Source organism: Labrus bergylta, chromosome 14 (genome assembly GCF_963930695.1).
Source record: "Labrus bergylta chromosome 14, fLabBer1.1, whole genome shotgun sequence".
Classification (NCBI taxonomy): domain Eukaryota; kingdom Metazoa; phylum Chordata; class Actinopteri; order Labriformes; family Labridae; genus Labrus; species Labrus bergylta.
Window position 1 is genome coordinate 5,153,633 of NC_089208.1, and position 26,134 is coordinate 5,179,766.

General features: G+C 40.7%; 1 protein-coding gene across 1 annotated transcript in view; it reads right to left on the reverse strand.

Moving 5' to 3' along the window:
• Positions 1-277: 277 nt before the first annotated feature.
• Positions 278-26,134, reverse strand: part of mcama (melanoma cell adhesion molecule a) — a 51,529-nt gene continuing 25,672 nt past the window's right edge. Inside the window, exons 2-16 of the mRNA XM_020640567.3 lie at positions 19,590-19,720; positions 17,093-17,321; positions 16,907-16,977; positions 16,664-16,751; positions 15,451-15,627; positions 14,826-14,953; positions 13,667-13,811; positions 13,200-13,315; positions 11,333-11,474; positions 9,710-9,840; positions 9,199-9,340; positions 7,159-7,194; positions 4,536-4,665; positions 3,518-3,635; positions 278-2,543 (exon numbers count right to left, since the gene is read on the reverse strand). Coding sequence (XP_020496223.1) covers positions 2,541-2,543; positions 3,518-3,635; positions 4,536-4,665; positions 7,159-7,194; positions 9,199-9,340; positions 9,710-9,840; positions 11,333-11,474; positions 13,200-13,315; positions 13,667-13,811; positions 14,826-14,953; positions 15,451-15,627; positions 16,664-16,751; positions 16,907-16,977; positions 17,093-17,321; positions 19,590-19,720 — 1,787 coding nt within the window. The 3' untranslated portion in view covers positions 278-2,540. The remainder of the gene's footprint in view (positions 2,544-3,517; positions 3,636-4,535; positions 4,666-7,158; positions 7,195-9,198; positions 9,341-9,709; positions 9,841-11,332; positions 11,475-13,199; positions 13,316-13,666; positions 13,812-14,825; positions 14,954-15,450; positions 15,628-16,663; positions 16,752-16,906; positions 16,978-17,092; positions 17,322-19,589; positions 19,721-26,134) is intronic.

Genomic DNA, 26,134 nt, shown 5'->3' on the forward strand with positions numbered 1-26,134 from the left:
TTTTTCAGCCGATCATCTGTCCAGACTGCAGCTGGAAACCGGAGCTTCTGTTGGAGTCGTTTGGAGCTCGTGCTGACAGCGGTCTGGAGGCAGCGCTCCTTCCTGTCTCCTCGCCGAGGGACTGAGCAGCGCTAACAGAGAGCTCACTGAACTCACTGCTGCTCTGGTTCACATTGAGACCTCGGTCAAAAGAAAAGCCAGAGAGCGACCGCAATCCAACACTGACCGCTCTGACGCACCTCTGCTAAAACAATAGAAGAAAAAAAAAGACACAGTGTCTCTTGAAATGAAACCTTTTTATTTGGCATTATTTTTTGCAAAAAAATATATAAAAAAACGCAAGCATCAAAGAATCACATGTACAGTACTTAATTTACACCAAAAAAAAAAGAACAAAACTGCGATGTGAAGTTTCAAACTAGGTTTCCAACTGGTGAAAATATTTAAAAACCAAAAACGTTTCATTTGAAGTATCAAATCAGAAATGTTTCTATCGCTTTCAGCTTTTCTAAACCAAAATAAAAGCATCGCACTAAATGTACGCAAACTTTTAGCCTGAGGACGTCCTGTACCTGGATATTTCTACAACTTTCACTTCTCAAAGGTTCAGTGGAAACAAAAAAGAAAGCAGGAAAAGTGTCACTACTTTGTTAATGCTGCAAGTCTTCTGGGCAACGTAACGCTCTCAGAAACAAAAACAATCTTTACACGATAAACTACACAGTGAGCAATCAGTACATCGTATTCACAACACGGGCCTTTAAAGGAGCGCAGCGGTGAGTCTGCATGTTTCAGCTGGTTCACTATGAATCACGTCACCTGACCAGTCTGTGCCTCTCTTCTGTTTTCTGATGAGATTCATCTTTTTGGGAGTAACGACAGTGGACATTTAGCATTCTTGTTTTGTTTTGTAAAATTACAAAAAACATAAATGTGTTTGTGTTTTATGTATTTAAAATATGAAAAAAGATTTTAAAAAAGTATTCCTTTAACTAATCTCTCTTTTTGGCCTTTATTGCTTTTTATTTGCACTCTGTTCAGGCAGCAGCATCATACAAACTTTTTTGTCATTTTCTTTTTAAATATATCTGATTTTTAATATTTAATTTACAAATACCTCAAAAACAAACATTAAATGGTGAACAGCTTTTCTGTTTTTTTTTTTCAAAGGTTGTCCAAGAAGTCTTTCTTTCAAAACCAGATTTCTGATGTTTTTCTCTGTATGCTGAATGTTAAATAATACATGTCAAACTCTGAGGAGTTATCTTCCACAGTTATTGCTTTACGCTCATTTCCTTGAAACCGGAGACTTTCTGGAGTTCAATATCCGCTTCACGTCCATTTCTGCTTTTATTAAGGTCGGAGATTTGTGGTCGTTTGGTGGTAATGCAGAGCGGACTGAAAGAAAAATGATCCGACTTTGAAATGAAACCTAAAATGTTTGCTGGTAGATTACTTTAGTAAAGTCAGATGATGCTGTTGATCTGCAGTGCAGAGGGTATAAAACATCGATATCACAGACTGGTCAGCTGCTGTGTGAACGTTATCCAACACAGAAACATGCAGAAACACTGGAACCGTCCTTCATCTCAACTTAGCTCTCAGTGGAAACACACACACAAAAAAACACACACAAAGAGCAAACCAATGAAACAAAAAAGAAATTCAGTGTATGATACATCCTCCAAAACAGGCACAGCAGATCACTAACTTTTGACCTTTTCACCCTCAGAAACAGTCCAAGGCCACCTCCAGCAGGTCTGTACACTAAATGTATTTACAAACAGTACAAGGGCTTGACAGCAGTTTGCAGAAGAAGGCCGACAGTGTGTCTGATTGACGAGACTTTGTCCATCACTGATTTTTGGCAAATTTTTAATATCAATCATAATCAAACTGAAGCAAACACACGGACGAGCCCTCCCTCAGTGTGTCAGTAAAGAGCTGCCACAGAGGAGCAGCCAGCGTTTGGTCTCTGACATCATTTCCTGTCCCGAAACTCACCTGGACCCATGAACACGGATCAACATGCACATGACCCAGACGCTACCAATCGACTGAGAATCTGAGTGCCAAAATATCTTAAATAACAAAATATATATAATATGTACACTTTCATAGAAAAACAAAAAAACCAAAGCAGACGATGCGTACGTGACATCATCAAAGACGCACACTGAACCACAGCCGAGAAAGAGCTGAACACAGTTTGAGGAAATCATACAAAACAAATGGAGAAAACGAATGTTCAAGGAGGAAAACATTCATCCAAAAGAAAATACACATCTGTACAAAGAAGTGTGTGTGTGTGTGTGTGTGTGTGTGTGTGTGTGTGTGTGTGTGTGTGTGTGTGTGTGTGTGTGTGTGTGTAAATCTACTAAATACTGCTCAGAACAAAGCATGACGGGGGAATGTCCAGGCTGCAGGTCTCAGATCAGTGGGAGCCTCTGTTTGTTGTCTCCTCTGCTCCAACGTGCACACACACACACACTGACCGCCGGCTTCGTGTGTGCGTCCTCCTGCTGCACAACATCACAGCTTTACTGCGGAGACAGACGAGGACATCAGAGTTAAACACCAGCTTCACTTCTACATCACACACACATACTGTCTACATAGTGTGATTTAAGGTGCCAACAAAGCTGCAACCTCCGCTGTTCAAAAGTGAAGCTATTGCAGAAGTGCAAAAAGGTGCAGTTCCTAAAGTGGCCACCAGAGGCTGGCAGCAAAAGCCCCATAAACCCATTTATACAGCAGAAATAAAAATGGTTCCAGCCATTAGTCTCTTTAGATCATGTTTTAATTAATAAAAACTGTATTGGGGTTAATTTTTCTTCTCATTATCACATTCTTTTTTTTTTTTTCAAATAAACCTCCTTTAGTGTTGAAGGTTTTCCTCGTCTTGAAACAGATTACATGTATCATCATGAAAAATGGCCAAACTAGGGCGACTGTCATGTCTCTGTGTTGGTGTTTTAAAACCTGAGATCTGCTTGTATCAGTCTTTAATATTAGCTGCTTAATTTCTTCTATTTAAGCCACATTTGAAGCCAAGACAAAAACCATAAAGCTGTGGAGCGACTATTGAAAAAACATGGGTGTATCCCTTTAAATCACAAACACTTATCTCAGCTCCTGTCTGATCCTCATTTCATCAGAAAGTGTTTTTTCAGCATGCAGGCAGCTAGTGAGGGTTTATTTACGGCTATTAAATATTTGATGAAAAAGCCACGGCTATTAACCCGAATCCAACACATCCGCATTAAAACAGCTTCTGTGGTGATGTTGAGCATGAAAGAGAGAAAACTCTGCATCTTCTTACAGACATTAATGAAACATTTTCACTGTCTGTCTTATTTCATGTGAATCCCCCATAAGTGGTCAACATGAGGAGAACAAACTGTGGTGTGTGCAGTCATCTGCAGCCTCTAGGGGGCAGCAGTGAGGTTTTTTTTTTTAAAGGCGCTTCCTTTATGTCGGTAACAAAAGCATTATATTCATTCAGGCCGATGGTTACCTGCTCGTTGGGGCCCTTTTTGTCCCCGTTGACAGCCTTTAGCAGGACAGTATCCTCCGTCTTTGTGTTGCTCTTCATCTCCACAACAATGTCATCTTTGGTGGTCTTCTCTTTGGAGCTGCAGACAAAATAAAAGGGAGTGGGATTTGAACACAAGAAGAAACAGGTAAATGTTTAAGCCAACTACATTCATCTTTTGAAATAAGCAAAAAGTTAAACATTACTCCCTTTTTGTTACTAGTCTCGCATTTAAGCTTTTGTTTTAAACATTTCTGCATCAACAAACGAGGAGCGCCGTGAATAGTTTGAAATGTAACCTCCTCACTACAGCGTGGGGTCTTCAGAAGAAAAAAAGCCAGCAGTCACATTCCCATCTTTATTAAATCGGAAACGGAGGGGAGAATCAATTTGTAATGGCAAACAAATCCCATGAAAAGACCAAAAACCTGCAACGTGTAAGACCGTCTCTCAAAACTTTCCAACATCCCTCGCCTTTCTTTGCCACTTCATTTAAAAAAAAAAAAAAGAAAAAAGATGAATTAGTTAATTTGATTTCATGCACCTGAGCAGGCTCTCTCGCTCTCTGGCCATCACCACCTTCTGGTTTGTCTTTGTTCTGCCTCCACAACCCATCACACACATTCCTCATTACAGACCCCACAGATTTACAGACATGTTTTTGCCTTAATTTTCCATAAACTTTTTAAATGACTATAAAACCGTGTGGTCGCCCTCTTTGTCCAGCTCACTGAGTCTGGATTGTGACACTAAAAACATGTTTTGTTAGCTCACAAAACTTTGTAAAGTGACCTTGCCCTTTGACCTTTTGACTACAAAAATCTAATCAGATCGACCCCGACTCCAACGTGATGTTCGTACTCCTTTTGAAGAAATTCCTTCCAGGTGTTCCCTTGATATTGTGAGAATGGATATCAAGAGAATCTAATGGAAGGACACCCCCCAACCCCCCCAACCCCCCCTCGGGTAGATTTTCAGAGTCAGCATAAGCAGTACTCACATCTCCTGTTTCCCTGAGCGTCCACAGGGGATCTTCCCCTTCTTGTGCAGGAAGTAGAGGACGCTGCCGAGGATGGCGAGCAGCAGCAGACACAGAATGATCACCACGATGATCACCCCACTGCCTTCAGCTACAGAGAGAGAGAAATCACAGGTGAGTGTCTAGTTGTGCTCCTCATCTGTTAAATGAGGACAGTGGTGTTTAATACTGAAGGCAGCCAATAATGACAGCAGTGAGGTGAGGTTTGAAGGACGAGGGAAGTTCAGGTGTTGCAACATGCAGGAAAGGTCAAACAGAAAAGTTTCCGTCTTTACATTATGGGAATAGGGTTAATAGTAAGGTCCATGTGGTAGAGTATGTAGTATTACTGATGTCATTACATGGAGGTCACATAAACGGAGCAGGGGTCCGTGTCTGTTTGAAATACTACCTCGAAATATCACCGCCAACACAAACTCAGTAGTGCACTTTGCTGCCTTTGTCATGTAACACATACTTTTATTTATCCTCTTAAAGGCACGGTTTCTCTGAATTTAATCCTGAACCACTTTATACTTGATTTTTTGATGAAATGTTGGAGAAACCTGGCACCAGAAGACCCTTCAGGATTAAGGTCTCTCTCCTCTTATTTGAAGCTTTACTGGGAACTAAAAGTCAGACGATCTCCCCCTCTCATTCTTTGATTTCAAACACTGTCTTCTTGAATCCGTCCCAAACTTTGAAGACATGAATTACTAAATGACTAAAGGAGCCGTTTGAAAATAAGAATAAGGAAACGTCTTTTTCTAAACAACAAATTGCATTATTGTTATCAAGCAGCTTCAATTTTAATATGCATAAGAATGATAAGCAAAGCGTGAAATTACATCTATTTTAATTCAGTGTAATTACACTTCCAAGGCCGCAGAACAATGTCATTTATTTTGTGCAGCATCTGTGACCTATAGCTTTAATAACTTGACTTCTCTAGATAACATTACCCAGTTTTTCCTTCTCTGTTCTTCAAGAAAAGGAAAAAGGAAACACAGTTGATGATGCTCCCGTAGTTGACACTTCTCTTCATCTGTGTATTAACATTACCTGTTTGGGGTCCCTCTATTGTATTCTTAAAGGGCACATATTCTCCTCCTCTTCAACCAGTTTAAATAAGTCTCAGAGCTCCTCAAAACATGTGTGTGAAGTTTCTAAATCCACTCTGATCCTGTATTTGATCATGTCTATAAACCCCTCTATTTCAGCGCTGCTCAGAACAGGCTGTTTCTGTGTCTGTACCTTTAAATTGTGTTATATTGTCTACATACTGTATGTCCTGCACATGTGTTTTATTTTTATTTTATTTTTTATTTTCTGTTTGATTCTTCTTTCAAAAAATGTGCAAATAAACTAAACAATATGTAAATGAGCTGTGTCTGACCACGCCCCTTTTGAAGGATTGGAAGGCTTTGGCTTTCTCGCTCCATGTCCTATTGTTTACAGTGGGAAGGCAGAACAAACACCTAGCTGTGGGAGTGTCACCCACCTGGGGGAGGGGCTACTGCCCTTTGTGATGTCATGAAGGGAAAATCTCCAAACGGCCTGTTTGAGCACACATTTTCTGAAAAGTGGAGCAGGCTAAAGACAAAGAGGATGGACTTTTCTCATAGTTTGGGGGTTTGTAGACCGACTAGAGACATATATTAAATTTAGAACAACATGTAAGTGTATGCAAGTCTATGTTGCATAATATGTGACCTTTAATAACTAAATTTCTGGGTTTTATTTGCTTTTCCTGCAGTGATTTATCCAATAAAGGCTTTCGACTGTACAGAATGTGCATTGTATGTGAAACGGCGCCATTCATTTTATAGGTCTGAGTGTCACAACACAGGGTTGCTATTCATTCTTTAATTAGATCTCCATCTCCTTGTAGTAAACAAGTTTAGGAAGCTTCTACTCCAAAAGGCTGCACGAGTGTTTAAATATGGCTCATAATCATCTCGGTAAACAATTAGGAGTACGAGCGATTTGTAAGCACTCCACTCTAGATATTTTTAGAAAACTTTCCTTTTTAATTACTGTCGTTTTTTTAATTGTCTGAAAGACTCATTATTTGCCGTTGTGCTCCCTGTGGGCATGTGAAGATTTTAACGGTATGAAGTGACTGCTCCGATGGAGTCAGAAAATTGCCCCATAATCAAGCCCCCTCTCCATACCTCACTGGTGGGGAAAAATCCACAATAAAACACGAGACGGTCTGGAAAAAGACTGTAAAACTAAGACTGTTCTCTTCTTTATGTACGTTTGTTTAAAGAATCTGAAATATACAAACAATGTTTTTATTTCACACAAGAATCATTAGAACTGTTAGCGTGCTTGAATTTACTGGTGTTGTGATTTTTCAAACAGAATATTTAATGTGCCCACAGGCCATCCCACAGATCCGCCAGCAGACCAAAGACAGTCCTGGTGTGAAGTCCCTGTATAGAAATCATAAATAATGTATACAGTCCTCCAACCCTTCATTGTCACAGGCAGAACTTAGTGTAAAGCATGAACAGCGAGACAGAAGAGCGGCTGTGAGTGGAAGCGAAAAGTAAAAAAGAGGCGACTTTGAAAACAGGAGGCGGCAGAGCGACGATCTTACCGGGAGAGAAGGGAGCAGTGGAGGTGAGTCTGGGAACTGTGGACAAGTAGAACAACACTTAGAGTCCGCCCCCGAATACACACACACACACACTTCTCTCATTTAATCTGATTATAGCTGCCTTAGCAATTACAAATGTTCACTTATCATTCTTAAGGTGTGAGTAAAGCAGAGCTGAATAACAGGATTTAAAGAGTATGAAGCCCTCTTCAGACAGAATATGGAACAATACAGACTTCTTGTATCCTCTAAAGCAGACGTTCAAACCAAAGGGGTCAGGACTCCAGAGAGATAAAGATATGATTCATGGAATAAAAAAGAAAACTTTTGTTTAAAAGAAGAGACTCTTCTTTCATTTATGATTACTTTCAACTGAATAGTTTCACAATTTCAAGCCTCTAAAAGTCTTCTGCAGAAAAACTTCGGAAAAAAACTTTAAAAAAAAATCGGTTTCACAAAACAGAAAGGTTGATGCATCTTACTCTTCAGCTCGGTCGTTTGACGTTGACGGTTGCCCAAAAGTACTTCAAACTATTAAAGCTCAGATTTCTACTCTCCATCATGGCTTGTATTGCAAAACTGTGATTTCAAAGGATACTATTCACGAGGATACTTTTTACAGTTTTTTGCTGACTTAGCATTAATCTGCACAGCTCCAGAAGCAGGAGAACACAGCTTGATCCAGTAAAACATGCATTTATTAATGTGTTGCTTTAAGTCTCTACAAAAAACACTAATAGGATATCCACAAAAAACACATTACAAAACTTGCTAAAATAGAGCTAGGGATTAAGGTTGTCAATTTTAAAAAAAACTGCAGTACCTTTGATTGCCACATATTTTAAAACTGTGCAATTTCTGTTATTTTATCATGAACATTATTGAAAAGTAGAGACGCTTTAATCAAACTTCAGCTCTTCAGTCATATTATAACCAAAAGCTGCTCCAAGCGAAAGAGAGACAGCGCAGTCTGAATTATTCAAACAACATTTGGGTAATTGAAGACAACATATTTCTGCAGTATTGACCGTGTGGAGGAGTTTGCCTGCAATTTTTGGGAAATACAAACAAAAAAATCCTCTTCTATTGGCAGCCCTGGACTTCTGCTTTGTTGGTCTGGTATTGAAACAGTAGTATAAACAGTGTTTGAGTTTTACTGTTATCACGTCAAAGTTTAAAATCCTGGTGTGGTGACAGCATGACTAAGGATGACGGAGGTGAGTCAATATTACCACTGTGATGTCACAAACCTGATAAACACTGACACACGCTGAAGAAGGTAGAACCCAAAACCTCAGCATGCGTCAGTGACTGTTGCCCATGATTTCATAAAGATTATTATGAAGGAAACTTGTGCATGCTTTCTCTACGTGGAAACTCACTAAAGTAAAACACTTTCACATTCAAAAGCCATCACACACCCCCTTTCCTTTAAAAGTATTTACATTTTTCATCTTTTGCTTGCACAGTCTGACATTACAAAATGTTCCCTGATCAATCCTCCTGACATGAAAAGCAGGCAGAGCAGCTCGTGCTTATGATCGTCATTAATTAAGGCTTCAAAGGCGAAACCAGAACACCCGACTTACTTTAAACTCACCACAGCTCCCTGAATGAACCAGAAGCCAAATATTCTTTTGGTATTTCTGTACATTTTGCCATAGCCTTGAAACATAGGGATTAAATTCACTTAAAAACTTACACCTGAAGGGGCGCCGGTGGACTAGTGGTTAGTGTGCACTCCCCATGTACAGAGTCCTCTAAGCGGGTGGCCTGGGTTCAAATCTGACCTGTGGCTCCTATCCCGCATGTCATTCCCCACTCTCACTCTCTCTCTCCCTGATTTCGGACTCTATCCACTATCCTATCTCTACAATAAAGCCCCCAAAAACACCTTACCCTGACCCTTCAGGATATCAGAGAACATTTTTAAATATGCAGCCTTTAATGCAAATGTTAAAGAACTACTTAAAACCCTCTCTGTCCCATGAACATACAGGATGCAGGATGTTACAGTGCAAGTGTGAGAGAGAGACTTACTGGCTTTGATGCTGAAAGCTTTGACCTCCGTGCCCATGTCATTTGAAGCGTTGCACAGAGCACTAACGTCCGAGGTGACTTTGACCGACACCACGCTGTGAGTCATGTGCTCGTTTGCCTTGATCACCACCTCCTGCCAGTTCTGTGGAGAGTCACACAAACACAGCTCGTAAATGACGGAAACATGCACATTTCAGGAGCACATAAACGGTAATATCAGATGAAGTGGGTTTTTAATTAAGTAAGCCGTCTTTACTGACGTCTCATCTTCTTTTCCAAACTGCAAAATAACTCTGAACATCGGTGTTTATGCAGGAATTTACAGTAAATTATTCAACAAATGTGTCCAGAAGATAATATGAATCAGTTAGCCATCAATTAAAGAAATCCAAAACTGGAGTGAATATGTTTTTTTTGTTTCTGCATCACTATGAAACTGAAATCTTGTTTAAACTGCATTAAATCCCCACGTATCCTGAGATAAGTTAGTGCTGCGGGTGAGGCTGGATACCTGGCTGCCGATGATGTTCCAGGAGATGCTCGGCAGGGGATGACCCTGAGCCTCACAGCTCAGGTTCACCATCCGGCCGGCTGCCTCCTCCAGCTGCACCTCCTGCTCCAATCCCACCATCTGAGGACCGCCTGGACAAACAGACAGACACATGCAAACACACAGTATTCAGAGAGTGTACAGTAAACAAGTGTACATATTTCTCTTAGGATTTTCCACAATCTTAATTTGCCCACTGTAACTACAGCTTGAACTTCCTCCATGTTTATCTTCTGTCTTCATTAACTCAATAAGTACACTACTCAAATAGTCAATCAACCCTCATCTGCAGAGAGTTTTTTTCTTTTGAATAGAAACATTCACAAAAGAAATCCTGTTTTATTTCTTGTTTAGTGATGAACTCGACACTTACTGCACAGGTGTCTTAGGTTAAAGCCCTCCACATTGTTTTTTATTTGTTTAAGGGAAGAAACAGCACATTTTTAACGCTGATGCATTTTTTTCTTTAAATTCTAACCATCAGCGATTCAGCAGTCTTCGTTCTAACAGAAGCAGGTGTTTCAAATCAGCGCTCTCAGGCTAATCAGATTTGAGGACTTGGATGGCAACTAAAGACTCCATTCATAACCCAGAAGAGGACTGAATATGAAAACATGTGCATATAGCTGCATACTTAAGATAGACATAGACAAGACTTTTGAGTTTATTTTCACATTTTCTGCATTATTTCTTTTTGGGAGGGACAGGAAACTTGGGAAAAGAGAAGGGATAACATGCACCAAAGGGCTGAAGGTCAGAGTCTAACCCAGGGCTGATACTCTCAGAACTCGGGGTACCTGCTCTACTTCTGAGCTAACCAGCACCCCTACATCTGGCATTTCAAACATCTGCATAATCCAGGGAGTAGGTGCCATATGCTAATGTGCCTTTTTTCAATATGCCAACTACAATAGCCCGGCAATAAATGCATTCCCTAAAATTTCTGCATTTCTCTTTCTCCTGAATTGCGGTTTCTTCTGCAACAGAAAAAAATGAATTCACACTTCTTGATATTTGCGTGTGTCGAACATAGCAGAGTTGAAAAGTTCATGGCTGGCTCTGTAAATTTACATACCGTCTCCAGATAACCTGAACTGAGCTCATGGCAGACTCAGCTCCTTTACATACCGTCTTCAGATAACATGAATGAATGTCATGGCCTCAGATTGACACTATGCTGCAGTCAGGGGGAGCTGGTTGCAAATAACAGATTCTGGTAACGGGCATGTTATCTGTTCTTGAAATTTGTATGCCGGCTCCCCCCGAGCAATCTTTTTTGTTTAGAGAAGAGGCACAATTGGTCGTTTTTGCTCTTGGCGGTAGAGAAACTTGATCTATTTATGCTTTGAGTCCATTAGCAAATGTGTATAAAAGTAACAGAAAGACAGATACTTGTCTTTATTTATTTTCAGATTCCCAACAAACCACTCAAACTCAAAAAATCTGGATGGAAACTAACTTAATTACACAATAGAATTGAGGCCTCAGCTATGTGTTTAATGTAATCGACTCTAGATAAGTATTTAGTTTGGAAGCTACTCTTGGCATCAGCGGTGAGATAAAGTCGTAGAAATCATGACTGACCTTGGACGATGATGTGAACGGAGCCACTGGTGTGCAGGGCAGGCAGGGAGGGAACCGTCACCTCGCAGATATACTCTCCAGATGTTTCATAGGTGGCGTCCCTCAGGTGCAACGTGTTCCCCTTGCCAACCTGTTGCCCATTCTATACAAACACAAACACACAGATTTAAAATAGTACACATGTACAATCAGTGAATTGAAACAGGTCATGTTGGCAAACCAGTATGATCAGTGGACCCTTATCTGTTAGTGGTGTGGCTTTAAAGATGGCAGTCTTTAGTCCAGATTGAAATATTTGAAAACTGAATTCCCTTCAAGTGTCGTACGTGAAGCATTCATGGACCCAGAGGCAAAAAGTTTGAATAATACAGTTTTATTCATGACCAACAGGTTACCCTGTGCACAGTCTATACATTCTCAGGTGTGCACGGTTGCAGGAACATACCAAAGAAATAAAAAATGAAACCTACATGGCACACTAAAATAACTTTATTTTATTATATTTTATTGTGAGCAAACTAGCAAAATGCATTGCTCACAGTTTTATTAATCTTCAAGTTTCTGCAAAACTAATGACGATCCAATCAACCTCAGCTGTTGGCAGATGTTAGCCTGATCTCGTGCTAAATATTACATCTTTTAGGTACCTCATTCTCATTTCATGTTTACCTCAATACATTTGATTTGCTTGTTTTTCCTTGAGAGTCCTCACATTTGTACAGAAAATCAACAAATGATTGGCAGCCAGACCAGATCGCAATTTTAAAAACAGCTCGTCTATAATTCTTCAGTGCAGGAAATCAAACCATTTCCCAACTGGCAGAGACAAACCAGCCATCGCGCTGTAGCAGTCAAAAACCATATGCCCATCCTTGATCACACACCTGACCTTGAAAGTGATCTTCTCACATTAAAGGTCCCATATTCTGCTTTTTCTGGTTTTATCTGCTCTTTAGTGTGTTTTCAAAGTGTCCTGTGCATGTTTAGTCACATCTATGTGCAAAAATTCAAAGTCCACGGAAACGCAGCTTCTCCTACGTCCTCCTGTTAGCTGTAGCATTAGCTGCATGTAACGCTCGGTTCTAGCCCCCCTCAAAAACAATTTGCCAGTGTGACGACTTGTCAGTGTGAGATCACTGATCTAAGCCCATTGGCTTGTTGTGGCAAGCCCAGCAGCTCAACTTGGGGCGTGACATTTCCGAGAACCGTGCTGAGCGACTGACCAATTACAGCAGAGCCGACAGGCCGACCAATCAGATCAGACTTGGCACACGTGGGGACTCTGAACGTGGGCACTTCAGAGCCTTAGAGAGAGAGTCAGAAGCGAGCCGGAGCGGCAGTTCATGAAAACAGACACTTTTTTTCAAACTTTAGTTATTGTGAACATACTTTAGTAGGTACATAGATTAAATATATGAACCCCAAAAAGGGCAGAATATGAGCTCTTTAATACCCCAGTAGCAGAACCACATCAACAGTATTTACAAAAATGTACACTAACATGCCTTCAAAGAAACCCTTACTTTGGCTCTGACAAGATGTGTCTACGTCTGTAGACTCGTGCTCTTGTTTCAGTTAAAGTCTGTAACTTGTGTTTATGCTGCTGCTCTTCTATACATCCCCTCTCATACTTCAAATTCCTTCACCGTTTTTCATGCCAGTGTGTTTGCAGTGTTAACTGTAACCAGACTTACTGGTGGTTTGCTCACAAAACAGCTTCACAGAAACAAGAAGTTCTTTTATGGTTCTCCATTCGTAATAATAATCATCGTTTAAAAAATTCCTGTTACATATACTCTTTACTTTTGCTTACACAATTTAAAATCAATTTAGTCTGATGTGTAATAATATCCAGTGTGTTAATTACCTTGTACCAAACAGTTTGTGTTTTGAGGGAGGACAGAGCGTTGCACGAAGCAGTCAGGTCTTCTCCTTTGAGCATGACTTCTGAGTCTTTAGGGACCACCACAGCCGGGTCCAAATCTGAACGCAACAAGAACAAGACACAAGAAACAAAGGGTCACAAGGTTGCTTTGAAATAGTTCAATCGTTCATTCTAAAACTCAGATAAAATGGTTAGTATGCATCTTAAATGAGTTGTTTCAATGGAATCGAGAAGTGATTTGTATAGTCCAGCACAAAGATGAGAGGCAAGAGAAATCATCTAGCCTCCATCCAAAGTGAAAATACATCAAAAAACACCTCAAAGTCAACTAAATAACATGTTGAATCTCTGTTGTTGTTTCTATCTTCATGTCTGTTTTTTAACATATGCCATTTTATGCTCATGTGTGTTTGTGTATATGATTGTGTGTGTGTGTGATGGCTCCTCACAGTGCACAGTCAGCTGCATCTCTCCTTTGACGTCCGAGTAAATGTCTGCGTCCAGAGGGCGACACTGATAGATGCCGCTGTCGACCCGTGTCACTGGTGACAGGATCAACACATCACCGCTGCTCTCCAGGCCCAAATCCGGCTCCTGCAACAACAACTCTCGTTAGTTATTTTAATCCAAGTTGTGATCATGTGAAAGTAAAAACAGAACTTATAACAGGTGAGGTTTAAGGCAGGCTGTATTTCTAAGAGAAAAGTAAATTTGTCACAATAAAGAGTCCTATGGGGGCAGTCGCAGAGCTAAGAATAGTCTCTCTCTGGGTAGAAATAGACTTTGTGGGTAGAAAACAGGTGATTAATCAAAACCTGCCCACTGGTGAATCATGTAATCCTCTGGGAGAGAGATTAAAAATGGGCCAAAGAATCCTTCTTTGGTTGACAGATTTTTCCAAACACACATATTCATCGCTTTGCTAATTAAAGCTGGTGACATCTGAGACTTTCTGTCAGAGTCAGGGGATAATTTTGGCTATGAAAGATGTCTTACAATAATTTCATGCAACATTTTAAGGACCACTTTCTATCCTGAAATCTTGAGCTACAAAGGCATAAACAATTTTACACTGGAATCTGTTAGGATGAGAAACACAAGTGCTGAGATGGAGGCAAAACTTACTCAAACCTAGCTGTTTAACGATAGTATCAAACACACTTTAAAGTTAAAACAAGTTATTATTTGATGATGGCCTTAAGTGTAAACGTAAGTTGGAGTTGTATGAAATAAATTAAGTCTTTCACAGCACAATTCGGCTCCTAAGTCCTGGTTTGACAGCCTCTTTAGAAATGCCTGTGACTGTCTAGTTAGCAGAAGTTAAAATGGCAGTCAGCTGGGTTTTTGCATTGTCCACACATACAATGGATGAGTGTCTGACATGGGAATGAGTCCTACCCATGAGCCCTGTCAATGTGGCCTCCGGTCTCAGACCCCAGTCTGGATCTGCAGGGTCAGAGCTGACAGAGCCTTCTCAGAGTGTGCACACTCATGTCTACATGGGGCCCTGTGAGCTCTGCATATCAAAAACATTCCCTACATGTCTCCCGTGTGTCACCCTTTCTCTATTGGGGACTTTCAGCGCCAGAAAGAGCCGTCCATTCTTACTTGTTCTCTGTTGAAAATGAAGGGCGACGGGGGGTTGCCATCACCCTGGCAACGCAGCTCGACAGTATCCCCCTCTTTGACCAGGCCCTTGGGCAAGTCCTTCCACAGCTCCACCATGGTGGTGGGGTCTGGAAACACACACACACAAAATCGAATTAGGCAGGCTCATTCAGCGTGCTGCTAAAGTCATTTTGAAAGACCATTTCCATAATGCTGACAGCACAAACTGTGTAGGTTTTAGACAGCCACATTATCACCACAAACTTGCACAATGAAGCTCATTTCATGGTGAAGGGGAAAGGGTTTGTTTTTGTTTTTTTGTTGTTAAAAAAAAAAACCCGTCAGGAAATGTGTGTGTCTTGAACCAAGGTAAAAATGTTTTTGGCTCCAGGGCTCTGGAATCTTATTGTTAACATCAAGCAGAAATGGAAAAGCATAACAAAGGAGGATTAAAGCTGAATCATAAACTTGACCTGTATCTGATCCATTTGGCCTCAAAGCAGAGGGAGCGAGTTGCCAAGTGCCTCAGACATTTGTGATACCTACTTCAGCTATTGTCAGTGGTTCATCAGATTGCTCTAACAGCCGGGCTTATTGGACAGAAGTCAAATTCAGTGCTACTCACAGTGAACAGTGATGTTAATGCTGCTGGACTCCACTGTCCTGATGGCTCCAGGGACAAAGAAGCTGACCTCACAGGAGAAATGTGCGTCTTTGTCCTCTTTAGCCACCTTGTACTCCAGTATGCTCTGGAGGGAGTAGAAGCCGGACAACTCTTGGAAAAGGATCAACACGTTTACATCTGGAGAAATGGAGAGGGGGATAGTGTTAAGGCACAAATGGACATCACTCATCAGGATATACTCACACAAAACAGCAAAGCAATTTAGGAGTGTAACTTACAAAGCAGAAATTATGTAATGAACTTTGGACAAAGTTATCTGCCAAATGAACCTTATAGGGGTGATATCTTCCTCACAATAAAAACATGCTGAATATTAGAAAGCAATGTCGAGCACGGTTGACACTTTGGACGGTTGGATTATTTAGTTTTTTTCAGTTCCTCCTGCTCGGGAATTGAATCTCTGTGACAAATTTCCCGGATATATACACAATATTTGTGGTGATGTGTGATTGTGGACCAACCAACAAAACATCCATTGGCAGCCCAAAAATCAAGCTTCTAGAGGGGATACTAGTAACCTTTTTATGTTGAAAAAACTTCACTTTATTATTATTATAAAATAGGTCAAAACAATGATGCGTTAGTGTAACATGGCAGACCTTCTTAGATAGATGGACTGATTTCATTAAAGTCTTCATATGCGATTTTTCACACTTAAATGTAGAAATCAAGTATATCCTCTGAAAATAACTCTGTGAATCATGACTGTCTACAATGGGTGTAACACCCGAGTCCCACTGTCTGTGATGTTTTCAGAGTTTTCAGAGTCCTATCTTCAGTTTGTTTACATCGCCGGGACGGCCGGCTGACTCCTCCCCTCAAGTATAAAAGTTGTTTAATCGAGGGACTAGAGAAAAGAAGAATAACATACTGTACTCACTGCTTAACTGTGTTTCTAGATCACGCTCATTTCAGGTAAATTTACATGCAGTGTGAAGATACGAGCATAATAAAGATCGCTAGCATTAGCATGCTAACACAACAATGCAGCGCAAGTTGTTTTGGTTTCATGCTGGTGCTCAAGGGCGACATCTGCTGGATCAAAAAATCACATATAAAGCCTTTAAATTATTGTGTCATGCATGAATTATATGCCCAGCCCTATACAGGATTACAAAGAGAGACAGAAACAAAGACTACTGTTTACACTTACGTCCTGCTTCAGGTATCAGTGGAATGTTGTTCCTGTACCAGGTGATGTTGGGTTTAGGGAAACCGTTCTGAGCCTCGCATGATGCAATCTGGAGGGACAGTGACATTGGCTTTTAGATTTTTAAATGTTGTCAGTGCAGCTGTAAGTAAAAGGGAAAAGTCTGCAACTGAATTGTTCTTAACATGGTAATCCAACAGTTAACAGTATTTCATGATGTCTGTGAACGATTTGAAGTGAACCCACCTTTGAAGGCACCTCATTGGTCACAGATATTCCAGTCAGGACCCCCTCCATCACTGGAGGCTCTGGAGGAGCTGGACCAGGAAAATAAACACTTCAGTCATTTACAATAACATTAAAGACAAATTTTATTAACATTATCAAGACTTGACCTTTTTTGTGATTTTTTTTTGGGGGGGGCTTACTTACCAAACACTCTGAGGTGGGTCTTGCCCTCAGCGTTCCCGGCAGCCATACCGTTAACTTGGCAGAAGAACTCCCTCTGATCTGAGAGCTGGACGTTTAGGATGGTGAGTCGAGTCCCGTGCTGGTCTGAAGTCACGTTGATGCGACCGGTGTACTCAGTGTCGTTGTCTGCCATCCGCTCATTGCCACCGAGGTAGAAAATCCGAACCCGTGAGCTGCTTGTTTTAGCTCTCTGCAGAACAAAAATAAATAAATCAAGAAATAATTTACTTTTTGATCAACTCTGATACTTTGTATCACAAGAATCAGTAAAAACTTTTGTTACTTGCTTATGATGGAATGATGGATAAAATGTGAGTGAAGCAGGAAATGAAGGAGCCAACATCAGCTTTGAGTCTGACGGGCTGAGCAGCGCTGAGTCTTTCCTCCCTCATCCCAACATGGCTGTGACTGAGTGGGCCATTTGTCTTATTTTACCAACTTGTAAAATCTCAGAAGTTTTTTTTTTTTTCCACAGACATGCTGCTCTAAATAACTCCAGCCAGACAAAGTACCAGTGCTTTCCATCTATCCCGTTCTTATGCTGAGCTAAATAAGACTGATCTTCATACAATTTTTCATTGTCAGCACAGTTGTCATGGTGTTAGACAGCTATTTATTGATTTACCAGATTCCCACGCCTTACAGTCCTTCTGCTCATTTCAACCTACCTATTAAACCCTCCTTCCCAAAGCTTTCTAGTCATCCTTCTTTTAAACCTGCCTCGATTTGACCCTTGAACTTTTACCTGCTAGTTTTGACTCATTTTGATTTCTTTGCCAGATGCTTTCCTTTGACCAACTTTTGACTGCCTCCTCTTACCAAGAAACCTTTTTCACTCCATCTTCTGAGTCTGAAACTGGAGCTTTTGGGTCTTGGTCTTGTTTAACTGAGCCATTACAGCGGTGTCTAGATTGACTGTTGAAATAAGCGACTCACTCTTTAAATACGTGGCAGCAGCTGCATGATGTAATGCCTCTGCTTGCTTTCCCTAAAGCATAATATAATATTTCATAAAAGTATAACTCCTTATGAAGTCATTCGAGGAACTTATTACTCCTCCATTGGAATATGCTGCTGGAAACCCTGGCACTGTAACACATACAGTATATAAGGAAAACATATGGTCGACTGAAAAAACACAATATCTACCAGCTAGTGTTTCGTCAACTGGCCACTTTTGTGTTTAATATTGTCTGTGACTTTATTCTGGGTACATTTTTTAAATAATATTTGTATATTGGGGATGAATCGATGGCCTGACAGGAACCTTTCTGTTTGAAGTTTGCATTTTCTCGAGGTTCCTTCCTCGTGCTCTGGCTTCCTCCCACAGTCCCATGTCCCACTTTCCTCTAAATTGCTCATGAGTGTCTCCATGTGAGTGAGTTGGTTGATGTACTCTACATTCATCACCCCGCTGTTTACTTGCAACATGTACCCTTGCCCACTGACATTGGGATCAGCTCCAGCCCACCCTCACCCTGAACAGGAGAAGCATTATAGACAATGGGTAGATGGTATGTTCATTTTAAGCCAATGCTGTTCTGTTTTATACACTACCTCTGACAGTTTAATGGTTTTCTAACACTAATATGGGTCAGTAACCTGTCTACAAACCCCCCAATTATGAGAGAAGTTCATCCTCTATGTGTTTCACTTTCCCCACTTTTCAGAAAATGTGTGCTCAAACAGGCCTTTCGGAGATTATCTTAAACAATAGGGCATGGTGCAAGAAGTCCCAAGCAACATCCACTTCCAGAGAGGGGGCGTGGTCAGACACCGCTCATTTGCATTTAAAGCTACAGACACAGAAACAGCCTGTTCTGAACAGGGCTGAAATAGAGGGGTTTATAGACATGATCAAATACAGGGTCAGAGTGGATTTAGAACAAGAAACTTCACAGATATGTTTTGGGGACCTTTTATACGTATTTAAAGTTGTTGAAAAGGAGGAAAATATGTGACCTTTTTATCTGTTTCTCTTGCTTTACATTTAGCTTGATGTGTATACCTCTTGATTCTCAAATGTCTTACATAGTATCACGATCGTGGAAGAACACATTTCATCTCGTGTGTATATGGTTGAAATGACAATAAAGAAAGCTTAACTTGAACTTGACTTGACTATATCTTATAACCATTTAACCTTAAAAAAAGAGCGTGTTCATGTTATTTTCTAATACTCTGCAAGATTAAAGTTTTAGTACTTATTGGCGAGCATTTAGCTCATATTCTTTTCTAAAATGACTATTCGTACTTTTAAAATGTATCCTGAATTCATCTCGTAACAATAATGAAGGGATCACAACAAGCTGAAACTACAACTCTGAACTGGGCTCTTGGCTCCCTGACCATCATTCAAATGACTAACCTCATGTACAAAGCCCTTCTCCTTACATGTGTGGTCTGTTAGTTCCTGACTGGCAGTGTCAGCTTTCACAGCAGGTCCAGCAGTACTCACCACAAACCACTGGATCATGACAAAGCTGGGCTCGTTGTTGTCGGTGAAGCTGTAGTGGCAGGGGATCTGCGCCGAGTCATCCAGGTAAACCTCAACACTCTCCTGCATAGTCACCTCCACCTTGGCCCACACTGAAAAACAAAGACAAGCACATCAATTAAAATTCATGCTCTCTGGGGTTAGTGGGAGATAGAACCATTTTATTATTGAAAGGTTCAAAGACAAACTATCCAACATAAAATTGGCATTTCACTGTGAATGTGTTCTCTCTTACTTGAATCTAATTGTAATACTGACCCTTAAACCTAATTCAATTCTACGTAAGTGCATTGTGTTTGGCAGATGACTGACTGTCCTCCCTGCCAACCTGGAACCAGTCTGCCATGTTAAGGGAACAAAGAAGAAAAGGCTTCTTGTCCACATGGCATCATTTTCATCCTCCTTCTGCCTGGCTGACTCTAGCCACAAAACCACTTCTTGGCCAGAAAACCAGTTCCCTAGACATCGTTGGGGGAATGCAGGCATGAGAAGGCTAGCCAGTTTGACACTGGGCTGTTGATTCAGAGAGCCAAGAGCTTTTTCAGCCATGTTGGACTTGGCTGCTGTCAGAGAGGGCCCCGCTCGCAGAGTGACAAAGAGAAACAAGACGGCATGAAAAAGACTCTTTTCTGGTTTGAGGTTGTTATGCAAGATGGTGAAGGATACTTCCCCTCCTCTTCTCTCCCTTTTACACCGTCAGTTGGCGTTGACTAATTTACCAACGTTTCTTATCTCAACTGCCCGTGCTTAAACTTGGCTTTTGAATTTCTACATTTTTCTGCAGGGCTTTCGTGTAGAAGTGCAGAACAGAGACTGCTGCCTCTTTAATCATAGATTTCTTGCAGTATAATCCTAACTATCAACACCCAAGTCTTAGGCATGCGTTATTTTTCTATAGTTTTTTTGCAGACAAAAGATAGTGGTGGGGTTGGTCACATGAAAAGACATATTTTATCCTAAAAAAATATTTTTAATGGTTTGGTTCCCAAGTTTTGAGAAAAACTTGGTGGAATAAAAAGAACAATATTAACATTTGAAATGCAGTGGATTAGAGGTATGAACCAGTGGAAAGTAGAAATGCAGTGACCATTGTGAGCCTGTTGTCATAGAGGTCCAATGCTAAACAGATAGGGCACTCTTCAATGTATGGAAATTACCAATGAATCTACCAATCTACCACTAAACAACACAGAAACTTTACAAAACACTAAAAGAAAATTCAAAGAAGACAAAAACATTATTGTCTTAAAGCAAATTCATTGTGTGCATTGATATCAGTTGAGGCCACACAAGAACAGACTTAAGTAGAAAAACATCAATTTGGGGGTTCAAGTAACGTAAAAGTTGCACATGCATAAAGAAAAAACTGGGGGAACCATGTTCTTTGTTTTTGAAAATTCAAAGGTTCTTAAAAAAATAAAGGAAAAACGTTTAGCAACAGGCTGAATCTCAGTGTCCTCGTATGTGTTTTCCGCGTTGGCTGAAACAGACCAAGCATGAAAGGAGCTTTAAGGGTCCAGTTGCCACCCTGCTGCCCCCATTCAGCCGGCTGCTCCCCCATCATCCCCCCGTCTCCCCACCGTCTCACTACCAATCATTTCACAACTCATTTTTTTTTCTTTCTTTCCCCTCCCTCCTTTCTTGAGACTATGCGCAGCCAACCATTCCTTTCAAGAAAACGGGCACGCCATTGTTCCCCCACCTGGGTGGACCACATCCCCCCTCACACATATACACACATACACACACAAACTGCACCCACCACACAGCCAAAAAGATGCTTTTTCCATCCCTGAACTAAAGGTTAAAAACAGTTCATCGTGTACTCAAGTTGTTGTTTATTGTGATAAAGATGACGTGAGAAAGCTCTGAGACAAGAAGCAGATTATGGAGGCTGGAGAACAAAATATGTCACAGAAGTCAGTGTAAAAAATGTTGTGTCTCTTTGGGGCCGTGCTGCTAACTTTTCAGCTAATCCGATTAGCACCGGGGGGCTGCCGGGGATTTAGCTTCCAAAGCCAACCTGGGACCGTTCTTATCTGTTCCTGTTGTGACTTTATGCAGCACAGACTTTAGCACAAACACACATGACCCATGATCTATGGACCCTGACAACCAAAACTGCTGCCTGCCTGCTGATGTGTGCGAGTGTGTGTGTTTGTGAGTGTGTGTGCATACATTTGTGACTGTCTGCCGTCTGGGTCCAGATGATACTGAGCTAATTCATTCAGAAAAAAAAAAAACACAGCACTCCTGAATATTTGGATGTGTTGACAGGATCAAGCCTGTTACTGGCAACAAGACCCTAAATGGCCTGTCAGAGGGGTAACGATAGAAGAGGGCGGAGGGACAGACTTTTCCCAGTTCAACCACAAACACATACACAATTCAAGGTGCCTATAAATATTTAACTGGAGAGATTTGTTGAAAATATCCTGCCACATTTAACATTGTTCTATCATTATGTCATTGTTAAAATAAGCAATCAAATGGTTAAAAGCTAGAGGTCAAGTCCTCGTTTTGTTCTATAATGTGTTTCGTTGCTTCCTGTTGTTTTTCTTTTCCTTTCCTACATGCGTATCTATATCTCTCCAGAAACTGAAGTTCTGTGGTTTGCCAATAGTCACAGCAGGACTGGGTAAAAAAATCTAAATGAGTGCCAAGAAAATACATTTTAGTGCCAATACCAAAATGTTGTCCACATCTTATATGAAGGAATATAGAAACTACGACAAAACCTCTTTGTTGAACTGAACAAACGTAAAATATCTCTGATCATAAGCTGATGAATAATTCAATAACAACAAAGTACACAAGATGACGAACCTAACCAGACATTCAATGTCAGCTCTTAGTACTTTCTATTTTAAGCCCTGGTAGTGTTGCTCTTGGGATGCAGCGTTGGGAGGTTGGTCAGTTCATCTCTTTAGACCAGAACTACATTTTTATCAAAAGCCACACTGCCTTGAACTGTTTCACAGACGTTCATTCTCCCCAGAGGATAAATCACACTGATTTTAGTTATCTCTTTACTTTCCCTTAAGTTCCATCAGTGAGTCAAGTTTTTACTTCTCCTAAGAAATATGTCTGTCTACATGTTGAACTGTTTCAAACTCAGATATTATAACTACCTAAAACTTGGGAAATATATTGAACTGGTTATTATACTGGTTCTTGAACTTACCAAAGACCCCCAGACCAAAGTAATGACCTTCTACATATCTAGTGAAGATGAGGTACATAACCTGCTCAAATTAAGATAGTAAGCGTCGTCCTTCTTAGCATCTTTTTAAAACGGCATCCCATTCCCATCCCTCTAGTTGTCTTTTTTATAAACTTTTTCACTCGATTACTGAATTGGAAATTGAACCAGGCCACTTGAAGCACAAAACTATCGAAGGAAAGTCCAGTTTCTGTTCGTTCATATCATATTTTCATTCTATATTCTATATTTTTTTCTGGGCCTTTTTGCCTTTTTTAGATAGAAAAGCTGAAGAGAGAAAGGAAATGTTGGGAGGAGAAAGTTCTGGGACGACGTGCAGCAAAGGGCCAAGCTGGGATTCAAACCCACGGCTACTTCGTTGTGGACTACATCGTCCATACTTCCAACCTTGGGGGGGTCACAATTACATGCTTTAGAACAGTCTTAATTAGATTGTTTACTGTAAAGTCTGCAACTTAATTTTGTGATGACAAAGAATTTGACAGAGGATATTGACAGACGACAGAGACGACAGAGAGACAAACAAGTTAGTTTCCTGTCCTTCTCTTTGTGACAAACAGAGCCACACAATGCTCTCACAATACAAATGAGACAATGACACACATAATGACGGGGGATACTTCCAGGACAGCTTCTGTATACAGTCGCTCATTATGCGCCGCACACTGAGACAATACCCTCAGACGCTAACTAAAGTGGTCACCATTATTGGCTTTCCCCTTTGATTAAGGCTGTCAGCTTAGGGGTCCGGTAGATCTGCAGCTCCACCACTGATAAGAGTGCAAATCACCTCTGACACGACAAACCAGCCTCATTTACTGGGCCTAACCCTAATCCCTCACATGACTGCTGAGCCATGAAATGAGACTGAATTCTTCTGAGAACATTAAAATGTCTTTAAATAAATGATCTGTAAACTCTCATGTCTACTGGTCTTGTCGGGCTGGTTTGGGGGCCAGTATTAGAAAACAGCAGAGAGAGGGATTTTTTGTATTTCTTTGTTAAGCTGTAACCAAAAAAGCATGGTGTCTAGGGTTTGGTAGTTAAGAGATGAGAAATACAGGATCAAAGACCACTGGATTCTGCATATGTGATGTTATATATTTCATTCCAAATGCAAATCCTCAGCAAGAAAATATGCTTTCAATGCTACTTATGTGGAAATGGAAGAGTAGAACAGGGTTTCAGACTTTTCCAGAACCTGCAGAGTCCCTGAATAAAAGTTGTGTGTGGACACTAACTGCACCTCAGAGAGAGGAGGGTGTAAAAAGCTAGCATGTAAGTGTGGATGACAGGGAGGAGGATTTCTCAATACGCAACCCTAGAGTTGTGTCGAACACCTGGGGGACACTCTGCACCGCCTGACATCAAAGAGCGCTGACACACACTCACACACAGTCAACGCATACAGCCCTACAGTGGAGATGAGAGCTCCTTGTCCCACTGATGCGGCTGTGCTTTCAGAGGTAGCGTCTGGCACAAATCTCCCAGCAGCCTGTTCCCTGGGTGACAGTCAGTGGCAGAGAGGGGTCCAAGCTTTATTCTTTAACATAGAGAGATAAGGAAGTGCTGCAAATCTCCTCAAAGGCACCTCTTTCTGCATCAGTGATCCTCCCGCTTCAAAGCAGCAGAGCACATAACAGCTCCGGCTCGGGACCCTAAAGAGATCTGTGACTCACGAAGGTCAAGACTTTAGGAAATGTAGGGGCCTGATCCTGACTTTTTTTTAATTTGTGCAGCTTAGTCCCAACGCAAATATTGCAAAAAATGAATAAATTGGCACATGCAACTGTTGCACAACACTTATTTTTTCCTCTAGATTTGGGAATACAAAGCAATTTTGGTTTGTATTTTTCACGATTATACTTCTCCTGATTATAGATTTCTGCCTCCACAGATTACCTCTTTGCAAATGCACAAAACTTTTAGTTGCAGAGGAATAAACAGCCTTAATAAAGGCGATTCAAAAAGTTCTGAACATGTGCTTGAGCTCTGTAGACATTGTAGAAAAACACTGACCAAACATAGCTTTTTGACGGCTTCATGAATGTGGCATCGCCTTCCTACATAGCTGGATACTTCCCTCGCTCCATCCATGGAAAAGATGACAGGAAAATGGCAACAAATATAGTTGAAATCGATTCCGCTTACTGGGGAAAAAAACAGCTCTTTAATCAAATACGATTTCTTCTGAGCAAATCTGTCAATTGTAATTTGAGCTTGACCGTTAAAATAAAGCTTGAATGTTGTGGTGGGTTAGAGGACTTCAATGGTTTGCTTTTTGTGCACTGAAAAAGACTGCTTGCTTTTTGTTATCATGTGCTCAAAGCTAGTTAGTTGACTAAAATCAAACTTTTTAACACAAGATGTGTCCAAAATAATGTTGAGTTTATGCTGTTTTCGAAGAAGAGACTGTTGTTGCATCTTAATTCTGAACAGCTGCCTACATACCTACACCCATAAACCCATCCAGAGGAAACATGAACTCATATTTCTCAATTTGTTTGATGGGTTTCAGTTTATCCTACAACCTCCTACAATCAATCTGCTAATACTGGTTTTTCAAGTATTACCAATCATTCCCACTGGTTAGCAACTTCTGCAGCAGCAGCAGCATTAATATTTCATTATTGCACCCCATGGGTGAGACTTCATTAAAAGAGTAACAAGGATGTTTTATTCATGCTTGTTTCTTATGTTCAGCAGAGAGTGTAGCTTGTTTCTGCTCATTCACGACCCCACCATAGACCCCCTCCACAGCTGATGGGCTGCATCACGCAGGTTGCTCCTCAGTCACACGATGGCTAATTAAAGGTCAACAGGCTAAACACTATATCTACACCAAGCGGGGTTTCCTTTAGCTTTCGAGCAGAACAAAAACTAATTTGTTTAATGAGCCTATATTAGCTAATTCCCCCACCAAAAAAAGTAATTTAGCTGGCGTGCTGTCCTGGAAATCAACCCCACAGCTAAAATTGGAAATACAAAAATTGATTTATTATGTTGCCATTTTGTTTGCCAAAATCAGAGCCAATCCAACTACTTAAGATGTGGATAACTCATTATCCAGTGTTTAAACCAGTCTAATGTTGGAACTGGGAAAAATGGTCATTACAGTTCCAGGATCCAGAAATACTACTGACCACAATGTTGCGGTTCTCAGGAAACACTCAGTGTAATTCAGTTTGGTTTCCATTTCAAACATAAATAAAAATTCAAGGACACATGATTAGATTTCCTTCCTCTACTGGGATTGGTATGTTTTGACAAAATACAAACCACA